The 13,676-nt window shown below is 41.5% G+C and overlaps 1 protein-coding gene across 1 annotated transcript in view; it reads left to right on the top strand.

Annotated features, from left to right (window-relative positions):
* dnah12 (dynein, axonemal, heavy chain 12) overlaps positions 1–13,676 on the top strand; it is a 182,417-nt gene that overhangs the window by 130,795 nt on the left and 37,946 nt on the right. The window contains exons 60-62 of the mRNA XM_028824412.2: positions 1,145–1,317; positions 10,532–10,672; positions 11,021–11,179. Of these exons, the coding sequence (XP_028680245.1) occupies positions 1,145–1,317; positions 10,532–10,672; positions 11,021–11,179 (473 nt within the window). The remainder of the gene's footprint in view (positions 1–1,144; positions 1,318–10,531; positions 10,673–11,020; positions 11,180–13,676) is intronic.

The following is a 13,676-nucleotide window of genomic DNA, read 5'->3' as shown; positions in this document are numbered from 1 at the left end:
CTGCAGAAACATAAAAAACAAGGATGCAGACTCACAGGATAAATAATACAGTCAATCGGTTGATCGATAAATAAGTAAAAATAAATAAATGTATTGTGGTGGAAATGGAGCATCAGCGAGCTCCAAACTCTAAACACGAACACACAAACACAGTCCCGGGTTCAAATAATGAAGGTTTTTATTATACAATACTCCAAACAGTTGTAAGCACACACACAAAGCAAGTAATCCCTAACCACAGAGCCACCACTCCGCCTTGACAATTATCTCATTCTACCGTACCGCCGTCAAATGAATTTCTGTACACATTTGTCTGAATTTAATGTACCCCTACCGACTAAATCACAGGTGTCGAACTCCGGTCCTCGAGGGCCGCAGTGGCTGCAGGTTTTCATTCTAACCATCTTCTTCATTAGTTTTTACTGCTAATTAACTTCTTTTGCTTTAGTTTTAATTAACTTGACTCAAGCCCCTTAGTTGTCTCTTTTTCCTTAATTAGTAGCCAAACAATAATGAGACAAACAAGCCACCACGTGACCAGCTCACCTGTGCTCATCACACAATATCTGAAAATAAAGAAAGGTGAAGGTCTCAGTAAAGTTGATCTCTCAGGTCACCAAAACATTTTGCCGGTGTTCTTCAACAAATTTGGAAATATCTGCTGTGGCAGAATGAGAGCAGCAACAAGCCATTGAATTAAATAATGGGCTTAATTAACAGCAAGAATCAGCTTCTCATTAAGAGACTGTTTGGAGTGAAATTGGTTGGAGTTTGAAATCCCAGTTTAGCTGGTCATCTCTTGGCTCGTTTCACGTCTCATTTCTGTTTGGCTGCCATTTAATGAAGAAACAAATCAATTCAGAGGACTGAATCCTTAAAAACAGGGCTATTGAAATGAAGGGAAAAGGAATTAATTAGTAGTGAAAACTACTCACTGATTAGGAAAAGGGTTAGAATGAAAACTTGCAGTCACTGCGGCCCTCCAGGCCTGGAGTTCAACACCCCTGGACTAAATGATCCCCTTTCCTTCAAATGAATGGCACGTCTGCCTGCCCTCTCTTCTGTGGTTGATGATGGCAGTTCATGGATTCTCTGTGTTCCTATGGCTTTGATTTTAATACACTTGTCAATTTGATTTTTCTAGATTGCAGAGAAGACCGAAATAAAAATTGCTGAATCAAGAGAGGGGTATCGGCCCATCGCTCGACACTCTTCTGTCTTGTTCTTCAGTATCGCTGATCTGGCTAACATCGATCCCATGTACCAGTACTCCTTGACCTGGTTTGTTAACTTGTACATAAACTCCATTCAGGACAGGTGAGACCCGAGACCGTGAGTGTCTGTCGTGCATTTTTACACTGTGTGTCAGTCTGAGCCCTGTGACCTACTGCCATATCGGCCCAACTTCTTTCCCCAATTACTACATTGGCTTTATTGCTTATAAAATGTAAATGAAGTCTGAGCACTGCAGACTTTTTATAATGGCCACAGTATGTGTCTCTCAAGACTTCAGACCTTCCTGGAAAGCTCAGCTATAAAAGCTATGGACCATGTTGCCTTATAAAGGTCTGAATGTCTGTGTTTAAGCGGTCCATGAATGTCAACCATCTGATCCCACTTTTTAAAGACACTTTCCAGGAATTATATTATACTATTTATTGTAAATAGAATATTTTAGATGCCTGTCATATCTTGAAGTAACACTGATTGACTTAACCTCACAGGTGGTGCAGTGGTAGGGCTGCTGCTTTGCAGTAAGGAGATTGTGGGTTCGCTTCCCAGGTCCTCCCAGTGTGGAGAGCGCTTTGAGTAGTGAGAAAAGTGCGATATAAATGTAAAGAATTATTATTATTACTAGCCAACCCGTGGCGTGGCATACGCCGCATAATTATGCATTGATGGGTGAACACTTCCTGAAAGACACAGTTGTCCAAATGGGGTGGGTTTGAGGATATGACTGTAGGTGAATGAAAAGATGGAACTCTGGAGAGGGCAACATACAATTGTCCATGACTGACAATTGGAGGACTGCCGTCACACGCTCATTCAGCGATTCACATCCGCGACAAACATGATTTTTCTTAGATGGTCCTGTTGCGTCCACTCTTGCACTTGAAGCATACATGCTGCCTGTTCATGTGCCCGCTCGCAAGAGCAACTGACAGAGACCCGCCCACCAACTGTAAGACCATGGGATACCCCTCACAAACTGTTTTACACGCTGCATACAGTGATTCACATCGAAGCATACACACTGCCTGGTCATGTGCCCGGTCACAAGAGCAACTCACGGAGACCCGCCCACCAACTCTAAGACCATGGAATACCTCTCTCAAGCTGTTTTACACGCCGCATACTGTGATTCACATCTGCAACAAACATGCCTCTTCTTAGATGGTCCTGCCATGTCCACCCTCGTTCTCGAAGCATACACACAGCCTGGTCATGTGCCCGCTTGCAAAAGCAACTCACGGAGACCCGCCCACCAACTCTAAGACCATGGCGTGTAAAACAGTTTGCGATGGTGGACACGGTCGTGCGTCGTAACCGAAAAGAATAATGAAAAGTCAATGTGGCTCAGAGGTGCCATGTGGAGTGTAGCAGAGACGAACGCGAATGACACTGTGTTTTGCGAGTTGCTGCGTCCGAGTTGGTGGGTGTGGCTCTGTGAGTTGTCGTCGTATCCAATGGTCTTAGAGTTGGTGGGCGTGGCTTCATCCTGCTTCATGGGTGTCTTGGTTGCGCTGGCGGCTGCTTAGTGAATTATATATATAGACTAGCAAAATACCCGCGCTTCGCAGCGGAGAAGTAGTGTGTTAAAGAGGTTATGTAAACATATATATACATAAACATATATACTTATATATACATATCTACATATATACATATATATATATATACATATACACATCCACATATATATCAACATATATATACACATAAATATACACACATACATACATACACATATATATATATATATACAGTGATCCCTCGCTATATCGCGCTTCGCCTTTCGCGGCTTCACTCCATCGCGGATTTTATATGTAAGCATATTTAAATATATATCGCGGATTTTTTGCTGGTTCGCGGATTTCTGCGGACAATAGGTCTTTTAATTTCTGGTACATGCTTCCTCAGTTGGTTTGCCCAGTTGATTTCATACAAGGGACGCTATTGGCAGATGGCTGAGAAGCTACCCAACTTACTTTTCTTTCTCTCTCTCTTGCGCTGACTTTCTCTGATCCTGACGTAGGGGGTGTGAGCAGGGGGGCTGTTCGCACACCTAGACAATACGGACGCTCGTCTAAAAATGCTGAAAGATTATCTTCACGTTGCTACCTTCTGTGTGCAGCTTTTAAGTATGCTGCACGGTGCTTCGCATACTTAAAAGCTCAAAGGGCACGTATTGATTTTTGACTTTGTTTCTCTCTCTCTCTCTCCCTGCTCCTGACAGAGGGGGTGTGAGCTGCCGCCTTCAACAGCTTTGTACCGGCGGTGCTTCGCATACTTAAGAGCCAAACAGCCCTATTGATTTGTTTGCTTTACTCTCTGTTTCCTTTGAAGAGGAAGATATGTTTGCATTCTTTTAATTGTGAGACAGAACTGTCATCTCTGTCTTGTCATGGAGCACAGTTTAAACTTTTGAAAAAGAGACAAATGTTTGTTTGCAGTGTTTGAATAACGTTCCTGTCTCTCTACAACCTCCTGTGTTTCTGCGCAAATCTGTGACCCAAGCATGACAATATAAAAATAACCATATAAACATATGGTTTCTACTTCGCGGATTTTCTTATTTCGCGGGTGGCTCTGGAACGCAACCCCCGCGATGGAGGAGGGATTACTGTATATATATATATATGGAAGAGAAGGTCTGTGATACGGTTTGCATATTTGCAGTTGGAGATCCACGAAGGGAGAAAAAACGAATCACGTATCATAAAATAGTTTTATTCCTGAGCTTTCAACCCCTATCAGGGGTCTTCATCAGAGGATAATGCTTAGACTTACAAGAATCAAAGGCAATATATAGCAACACATTCAGTGGGGGGTGGAGGTGACTAAGTCAGTATGATCGGGGGGGGGGGGGGTGTGTATAGTTTAATTATTGTGTACATGTCCTTCTTAAGTTGGCATATGCTGGATTTATGTCCAAGTGTCTGTTGATGGCGTTTTCATCTGATAGCCAAGACTCGGCCAACTCTCTGGCACTTTTAGTACTGGCCTTAAATTTTACTTTTACGTTGTCCCAGTTGAATGTGTGTCCTGTCGATTTAGTATGTGCATATATCAAAGATAGTGCGTCCTTTCTTCTGACGGCGTTGCGATGTTCCTGTACACGTGTTGAAATTCTTTTTGACGTTTGTCCTATGTATACCGCTGAGCAAGAATTGCACGGAATACTATAAACTGCGTTTCGTGTTTCGGCTGTCGATTTCATCAACAGACACTTGGACATAAATCCAGCATATGCCAACTTAAGAAGGACATGTACACAATAATTAAACTATACAAACCCCCCCCCCCCCGATCATACTGACTTAGTCACCTCCACCCACCCCCCCCAAACTGAATGTGTTGCTATATATTGCCTTTGATTCTTGTAAGTCTAAGCATTATCCTCTGATGAAGACCCCTGGTAGGGGTTGAAAGCTCAGGAATAAAACTATTTTATGATACGTGATTCGTTTTTTCTCCCTTCGTGGATCTCCAACTGCAAATATATATATATATATATATATACAGTGGTGTGAAAAACTATTTGCCCCCTTCCTGATTTCTTATTCTTTTGCATGTTTGTCACACAAAATGTTTCTGATCATCAAACACATTTAACCATTAGTCAAATATAACACAAGTAAACACAAAATGCAGTTTTTAAATGATGGTTTTTATTATTTAGGGAGAAAAAAAATCCAAACCTACATGGCCCTGTGTGAAAAAGTAATTGCCCCCTTGTTAAAAAATAACCTAACTGTGGTGTATCACACCTGAGTTCAATTTCCGTAGCCACCCCCAGGCCTGATTACTGCCACACCTGTTTCAATCAAGAAATCACTTAAATAGGACCTGCTTGACACACAGAAGTAGACCAAAAGCACCTAAAAAAGCTAGACATCATGCCAAGATCCAAAGAAATTCAGGAACAAATGAGAACAGAAGTAATTGAGATCTATCAGTCTGGTAAAGGTTATAAAGCCATTTCTAAAGCTTTGGGACTCCAGCGAACCACAGTGAGAGCCATTATCCACAAATGGCAAAAACATGGAACAGTGGTGAACCTTCCCAGGAGTGGCCGGCCGACCAAAATTACCCCAAGAGCGCAGAGACGACTCATCCGAGAGGTCACAAAAGACCCCAGGACAACGTCTAAAGAACTGCAGGCCTCACTTGCCTCAATTAAGGTCAGTGTTCACGACTCCACCATAAGAAAGAGACTGGACAAAAACGGCCTGCATGGCAGATGTCCAAGACGCAAACCACTGTTAAGCAAAAAGAACATTAGGGCTCGTCTCAATTTTGCTAAGAAACATCTCAATGATTGCCAAGACTTTTGGGAAAATACCTTGTGGACTGATGAGACAAAAGTTGAACTTTTTGGAAGGCAAATGTCCCGTTACATCTGGCGTAAAAGGAACACAGCATTTCAGAAAAAGAACATCATACCAACAGTAAAATATGGTGGTGGTAGTGTGATGGTCTGGGGTTGTTTTGCTGCTTCAGGACCTGGAAGGCTTGCTGTGATAGATGGAACCATGAATTCTACTGTCTACCAAAAAATCCTGAAGGAGAATGTCCGGCCATCTGTTCGTCAACTCAAGCTGAAGTGATCTTGGGTGCTGCAACAGGACAATGACCCAAAACACACCAGCAAATCTACCTCTGAATGGCTGAAGAAAAACAAAATGAAGACTTTGGAGTGGCCTAGTCAAAGTCCTGACCTGAATCCAATTGAGATGCTATGGCATGACCTTAAAAAGGCGGTTCATGCTAGAAAACCCTCAAATAAAGCTGAATTACAACAATTTTGCAAAGATGAGTGGGCCAAAATTCCTCCAGAGCGCTGTAAAAGACTCATTGCAAGTTATCGCAAACGCTTGATTGCAGTTATTGCTGCTAAGGGTGGCCCAACCAGTTATTAGGTTCAGGGGGCAATTACTTTTTCACACAGGGCCATGTAGGTTTGGATTTTTTTTTCTCCCTAAATAATAAAAACCACCATTTACAAACTGCATTTTGTGTTTACTTGTGTTATATTTGACTAATGGTTAAATGTGTTTGATGATCAGAAACATTTTGTGTGACAAACATGCAAAAGAATAAGAAATCAGGAAGGGGGCAAATAGTTTTTCACACCACTGTATATATATATATATATATATATATATATATATATATATATATATATATATATATATACATACACACATACAGACACATATATATACATATACATATTTGCATATCTACATATATATATACACATATATACATATCTACATACATACACATCTATCTATCTATCTATCTATCTATCTATCTATCTATCTATCTATCTATCTATCTATCTATCTATCTGTCTGTCTGTCTGTCTGTCTGTCTGTCTGTCTATTGTCAGTTCAGCACTCCGGTTGGAATATGACCAAGCCGTGCAAGCTTACTGTTAAGAATGCAACGTATAGTTGTACAGGAGAAAAGCAATCTTGCCTGAAATCAATGGCAACCTTTTGTAGGTCTATGAACTTAATTTAAACTTTAGGTTTACACGGTGCTCTGTTTCCGAAGTACCTGCACTCATGAATATGTCTGTATGCGTCAGTCGCTCAAATCCACGCGCTTCGCACCGGCGAAGTTCTGCTTTTAAATTTTTATTAAGAAGAAAAGAAAACCTTTTAAAATTGAGGTAAAATATACCAATAACAGTTTGTTAAGGATCTGTTTTTTTGTGAAGCTGCCTTCACTCGAGTGATCACTTCAAGCTTTAAGCCTGAGAAATCACCCCGTAAATGCACACGTTTAATTGCACATCTGTTAATATGTATGCTTACACAGTATTAAAAGACACTCAACAATTACACAGTATTAAAAGACACTCAACAATTAACGTCATTTACCTTCGTTCCCGCGTTTGACTCGTGCTGTAAATCTCTTCCTTGTTTTCACTTCACGTGATTACGTAGGAGGCGTAATATGTGATGACGCGATACGTGACTCCGCCTCCTCCATTAGAGTATATGGACAAAAAACAGGTTCCAGTTATGACCATTACGCTTAGAATTTCGAAATTAAACCTGCCTAACTTTTTTAAGTAAGCTGTAAGGAATGAGCCTGCCAAATTTCAGCCTTCCACCTACACGGGAAGTTGGAGAATTAGTGATGAGTGAGTCAGTCAGTCAGTCAGTCAGTCAGTGAGGGCTTTGCCTTTTATTAATTAGTATAGATTATTACTTCTGTGTCTGCTTTCTAATGCTAATTACCATTGCGCCAACAATCCCTGCTTTCATTCCCATTTCTTGGTTACCATGTGTAATATTGTAAAACAAGGAAGCTAATGTGACCACCAGCAGATGTCTCCAAGCCCCCCAAGCCCTCAGCATGACTTCACGTACACAGTCCGGTGTGCAAATCAATATTTTATTCTGGCAAATACCTGAAACAGTCTTCTTCTTTGACATGATTGCTATTCCTTTTGTTTCATCTTTTTATAAACCTTTCTAGGTGAGCTTTGTCTGACACCACTCCCGTCTCAACTGAGTCACTTCTGGTGTCAAGACATTTCACAGAGGAAGCACTTCCTGGTCAGGCAGATTTAAAAATGGCACCACCCTTCAGATGAGACATAAAACCGAGTTCCTGATTCTCTGTGGTCATTACAGATCCCTGGACATCCTTCATAAAAATATTAGGGTGTATCCCAATGTCCAGGCTAAAATGCCCACCACAGCCTAGTCATTCTGGCCCCCTAATCACTCCCTGTCTCTAACCGGCCAACTATCTCTCACCCCTTCACCACCCTACAGCTAATGGGAGGTACATAACATAAGTGAGCCTCCTCCATGTTTCACGCTGTAGAAGCAGGCAGGCATGGGCACACTAAGTCCCAGAGAAGGCACTCGGAGTCTCAGGACAGGCAGCAGAATCAAAATTTATTGTATGGCGCACATACAGACTCACTTAAGATGGAATGAGTGAGCAGCCATGGGCAACTCTTACATTTATTGCAATTCTTATCATACAAGCCATTATTCATCGTCATCTGACTCCTAACATTTCACTGCTCTATTCCTACTCCTAACTGATTCCACCATCAATATTTCTTAGCTGAGGGGTTGTCAGATCCCTCTCTGTCCATCATGTCCGTCCGACAAGGCTTATCTTCACTCCCTATCATCATCTGACTCCTAACGTTCCACTGCTCTATTCCTGCCTCTAGTTGATTCCACCATCAATATTTCGTAGCTGAGGGGTTGTCAGACCCCTCTCTGTCCGTCATGTCTCTCTGACAAGGCTTATCTTCACTCCCAACCAGCTCAGCACTTGCCACCAATGTTTTATAGCCGCAAAGTTCACATTCCCTCTCTAAAAGAAGGGTCCCATCCTTTCTACTTGTCCTTCATGTCTAACCTTTGGCTTGTGAAATATTGGTGGTTTCTAGTTTATACAGAATAATAAAAATATGTAGGCATGAGCCTTTTTAATCCTAACTCTTACATTTTTAATCCTTAATGAAATACAATACTTACTTTCTCGTGAGCTCTTAATACTTTTGTAGTACATGTAGATTACCAATTTTAAGGATAGATAGATAGATAGATAGATAGATAGATAGATAGATAGATACTTTATTAATCCCAATGGGAAATTCACAATACACGGAGCTGCTGAAAAGGCTGCCACTCACGGCGGCGCCGGATGTTATATATGCTTCTCTATAATGGTAGGTTTGGTGTTCTTTTCTTTGAAAGCTTCATTTTTTGTGTGTAGACGCAGAGCCGATGCGACTCGCCATAAAGATCCAGATGTGTCTCATCTGACCAAAGGACATTCTCCCAGAAGCATTGTGGCCCATCAATTTGCATTTTATCAAATTCCAGTCTGTCTTTTTTTTTTTTTTTTGATGTTTTTCTTTCAACAGTGGAGTCTTTCTGGGTCTTCATCCATTGAGCTAACTGTCATTTGTGAAATAAACAGAGGAAACGGATAAAGGTTTGGGGGGATCCTCCCTGTATATTGTTGGCAGCAAACATAATGAACTTTGAGGCAGAGTAGTCATAAAGGACTGCGAGAAAATGCAGTAGTGACTGATCAGGAGGTTGGAGTGCTTGGGGTTTATAGGGGCAGGACAGGAAAGGGTGGGGACTCGGGCAGAAATGAAGTCTGCAGGAGGGCGTGTCACCACACCGGAAGTGGGCGGAGTCTTATGTGGGCTTTCCTTCAGGTGGTCTGTGGAGAGGGAGAGAAGGCATTGGTACCATTCATCAACCTGTTACTCTGTATCTTACCTCCAGTTAAGCCCTTAGATTGCCTCCTGGGTGTGTGTGACACACCCAAAAAGTGATGGATGGTGCGACGAGACAGTGATGGGCCTTGACCTTGGAGTTCAGCTTGGATTTCCTGGAAGTTCAGGGTGGAGTGGTGGCTCTGAGGCTAAGGATCTGTGCTGGTATCCCGAAGGTTGCCAGTTTGAATCCCAGTCGCTGCCAAAAGAGATCCTACTCTGCTGGACCCTTGAGCAAGGCCCTTAACCTTCAATTGCTCTAGGGACGCTGTACAATGGCTGACCCTGCACTCTGACCCCAAGGGGTATGCAAAAACGAACAAATTCCTAATACAAGAAATTGTATAAGGCGAAATAAACTATCTTTCTGCACATTCTGAGGTTGATTTTCCTCTTGTGGGCCACGTCCATGGAGGTTTTCTACACTCCCTGGACCTTAACCCTCTTTATAATATTTGCAACTGTGTTCAGAGGAACATCAAGCTGTTTGGAGGTGGTCTTCTAACCTTTCTTTGCCTTTAACATGCTTCTTTGTCATTTCCCTTGTAATCCCATCGGAATTCTCCCAATCCTTTGCTTTCACTGGTTCAAGTTCCGTGTGAAACGCACGATGTCGCCAAACCGCAGAGTGACGACTTTTCTCCATTTAAATCAGCTGAATGACTGACTGTACAATTGGAGACGAGTGTGATACGAATTCAGGGAAACCGCGAGTTTGAAAAATCACCAGCTCTTTAGGTAATCTTTTCTAGGGGTCCCAACAATTGTGTCCAAGCCCCTTGAGAATCTTTGTGTACAATCGGCGACACTTGATCTCTCGTCTGACTTGCTTTGCTTTACTCGATGCCATGTCAAAGGCACGCGGGTCTGCAGGTGACAGTGGCTTTTCATTTCGTCACTTTTCAGGAGGCATGCAGCACTTTTTCAACACATTTGTCTGCGTCTGTATATAAAAATTAGCATGAAATGAAACGTCTGTAGATGTGAGGTGCCTTTCTGATTTTGACTTTTGTCGCTCTGTTCCTGTTTCAGCAACAAATCTAAGATTTTGGAAAAAAGACTGCGCTATTTAAACGACTACTTCACTTATAACTTGTACTGCAACGTCTGCCGCTCCCTCTTTGAAAAGGATAAGCTGCTCTTCTCTTTCCTGCTGTGCTGCAACCTGCTGATGTAAGTGATGTCTGCTTCAGCCACATTTGGCCTTCCGAACGCATTCACTTTTATGGTGTTGTCCCTTGTCTGCTTCAGTATTAATTCCTTAATAGTCACCTTTCAGTTAATGATTTGCTTTTATCACTGAATATCAGCATTACTAAAATCTTTTGGAGTTTTCTCTGTGATATTCTTATAGAAATTAAAATTTCCAGGTCCTGATCCCTCGTATCCTTGCAGGCTTGCAATGAGAAATGGATTTGCTCACTGAGAAGCCGTATACACATAAATACGTGACACATTGTGGATTTTGCTGTTGTATTCATTTAATTACTTTTTAAATAACAACTTGCTTGGCTTCTGCAGGGCCCGAAACGAAATTGATTATCAGGAGTTCATGTTCCTTCTCACTGGTGGGGTTGGCCTCCAAAACAACCTGAGCAATCCGGACCCTTCATGGCTGCTTGACAAAAGCTGGGATGAGATCTGCAGAGCCAGTGACCTGCCTTCGTTTAAGGGTCTAAGGTACTGCATGCTTCTTTACCGGATATTCGTGCTTTTTCTTTTTTTAATGTGTACAGACTAAATGCTAAAAATATGTTGCACATCATGCTCAGATTAAGCCAAATGGATTTATGGGAAGCAGCAAATTATGCTTTCTGGTTAAGTGTAAGGAAAAGTGCATTTCCCATTTGGGAACATCCATCATGTGACAGAACGTACGTCTAGAAACTGCCAAAAGAAGAAGAACTTCAATGTCTAGAAGATGCTTGTTGCCTGACACAACTTAGGACCGAATACATTCCTCATTCTTAACATCCCATTAAGAGAATTCATTTAGCTCCTTGTATTAATCGCAATGTTGATTACTCCAACTCGTACATAAATAACAAATATTTCTAAATATATATAAGCATAAATCATACTTTTATGAGAAGCAAAGCACGCAAGAGAGAGAGAGAAGTTGGGATGATGTGCTGCTAGTGCGTTGTCGCATCCACCACATGACAGACCACCCAGATTGGGACCCGAGTGCAGCGGGCGACACCTCAGCACCACACTGGAACACTGTGAGGGTTTGTATGGCCACCAACCCCCAGGTGTTCCCTGCAGGTTGGAGGGCCTACTTGCAGGGCCGGATGCAGATTAACGTCATACCCAGGACAGAGCATTTGCAGGTGAAGGGCCTTGCACAAGGACTCAGTGGAGTGGAATCACTTCTGGCGTTTACAGGATTTAAACCGGCAACCTTCCGATTGCTGGTGCAGATCCCTAGTCTCAGAGCCATCACTCCACCTACAGGAAAAAGCAATAGAACAATAAAAGTTAAAACATAGTCCTGATTCACCTCAGGCCCCAATTTCTTCTGGCATTTAATTAGGACAACTCAACCGCAGGTTCAGTTCTTCATTATCTAGAAAACTCTCTCTCTTAATAATAATAATAATAATTCTTTGCATTTATATAGCGCTTTTCTCACTACTCTCAGCAATTGCTGGTTAAGGGCCTTGCTCAAAGGCACAAAAGAGCAGAGTCAAAATTGGCATTTACGGGATTCGAACTGGCAACCTTCCGATTGCCAGTGCAGATCCCTCACCTCCCACATTGTTCACTCGTCTGGCTTCTTCCGCACACCAGTAGGCCTTTGGGTTGAACTTTCCCCCGGACTCCTAACTAAGTTATACCTCTGGGTCTTAACTCACTACTCGTATCTGGGTCGTGGGGGTGGGGGGGTGGTTGCTTCTTTGGCTACAGGACACTGACTTGGTCTCCCCTTGGCCAGGAAGGATTAGCCGTAGAAGGATTTATTACAAATGCTAATCTTTTATTCCTTCTGCTGATAATCTCGAGGTCACGACCCTGGAGACCACACCCCTAGAAATGTGGGGTGCAACACTAACAACGGCATGCAAAATGGCATCCATAACAGCAAAAGGCTATAAGACCCCAGAATTCAGCTCTGATCATGACAATGAGCTGTTTTCTTTAAATGACACAAAACTGCCGTGTAATTAATAAAGAATGCAAATGAACCTGCATACTGATAGTCAATCCACAATACAGAGTAAGCAGGAAACTTAACATAATTAAATATACTGAAGAATTAAAAAATATAAAACATCAATCAATCATTGAGTACAGAAAAAAATATATCATTCCACTTGTAATGCAGTAAATATACCTAGAAACCTTCAGTGTGTATAAATAATATAATATAATATATATATATATATATATATATATATATATATATATATATATATATATATATATTATTATACTCTTTGCATTTATTTGACAGTAAAACTATTTCAACCATTTTATGATCTGCTCCTCACAAACTGAGGGCGCCGTGGCGGATGTTAGCAGATCGCTGACCAACCACAAGCGTTACCTGGTAGGTAACCACCCATACAATCAGATTGTGACACAGACTTCCAATGCCGTGAATATATATATATATATATATATAATATGGTATATATATATATATATATGGTATATATGTATATAAATATTTTTTCTCTATATACTGTATATAATATATATATATTATATATACAGTACTGTGCAAAGGTTTTAGGCAGGTGTGAAAAAATGCTGTAAACAAAGAATGCTTTCAGAAATATAATTAATGATTGTTTATTGTTATCAATTTACAAAATGCAAAGTGAGCGAACAAAAGAAAAATCTAAATCAAATCAATATTTGGTGTTCCTACCTTTTGCCTTCAAACCAGCATCAATTCTTATAGGTACACTTGCACAAAGTCAGGGATTTTGTAGGATTCTAGTCAGGTATCTGATCAACCAATTCTACCAAACAGGTGCTAATGATCATCAATGTCACACGTAGGTTGAAACACAGTCATTAACTGAAAGAGAAACTGCTTAAAACTGGGTGAGGAACAGCCAAACTCTGCTACCAAGGTGAGGTTGTCGAAGACAGTTTCATGTCATGGCGAGATTGAGCACAGCAACAAGACACAAGGTAGTTCTACTGCATCAGCAAGGTCTCTCCC

The sequence above is a fragment of the Erpetoichthys calabaricus genome, chromosome 18 (genome assembly GCF_900747795.2).
Source record: "Erpetoichthys calabaricus chromosome 18, fErpCal1.3, whole genome shotgun sequence".
In the NCBI taxonomy this organism is placed as follows: Eukaryota; Metazoa; Chordata; class Cladistia; order Polypteriformes; family Polypteridae; genus Erpetoichthys; species Erpetoichthys calabaricus.
The sequence above is the reverse complement of the archived record's forward strand: the minus strand, read 5'-3'. Positions and strand labels throughout refer to the sequence as shown.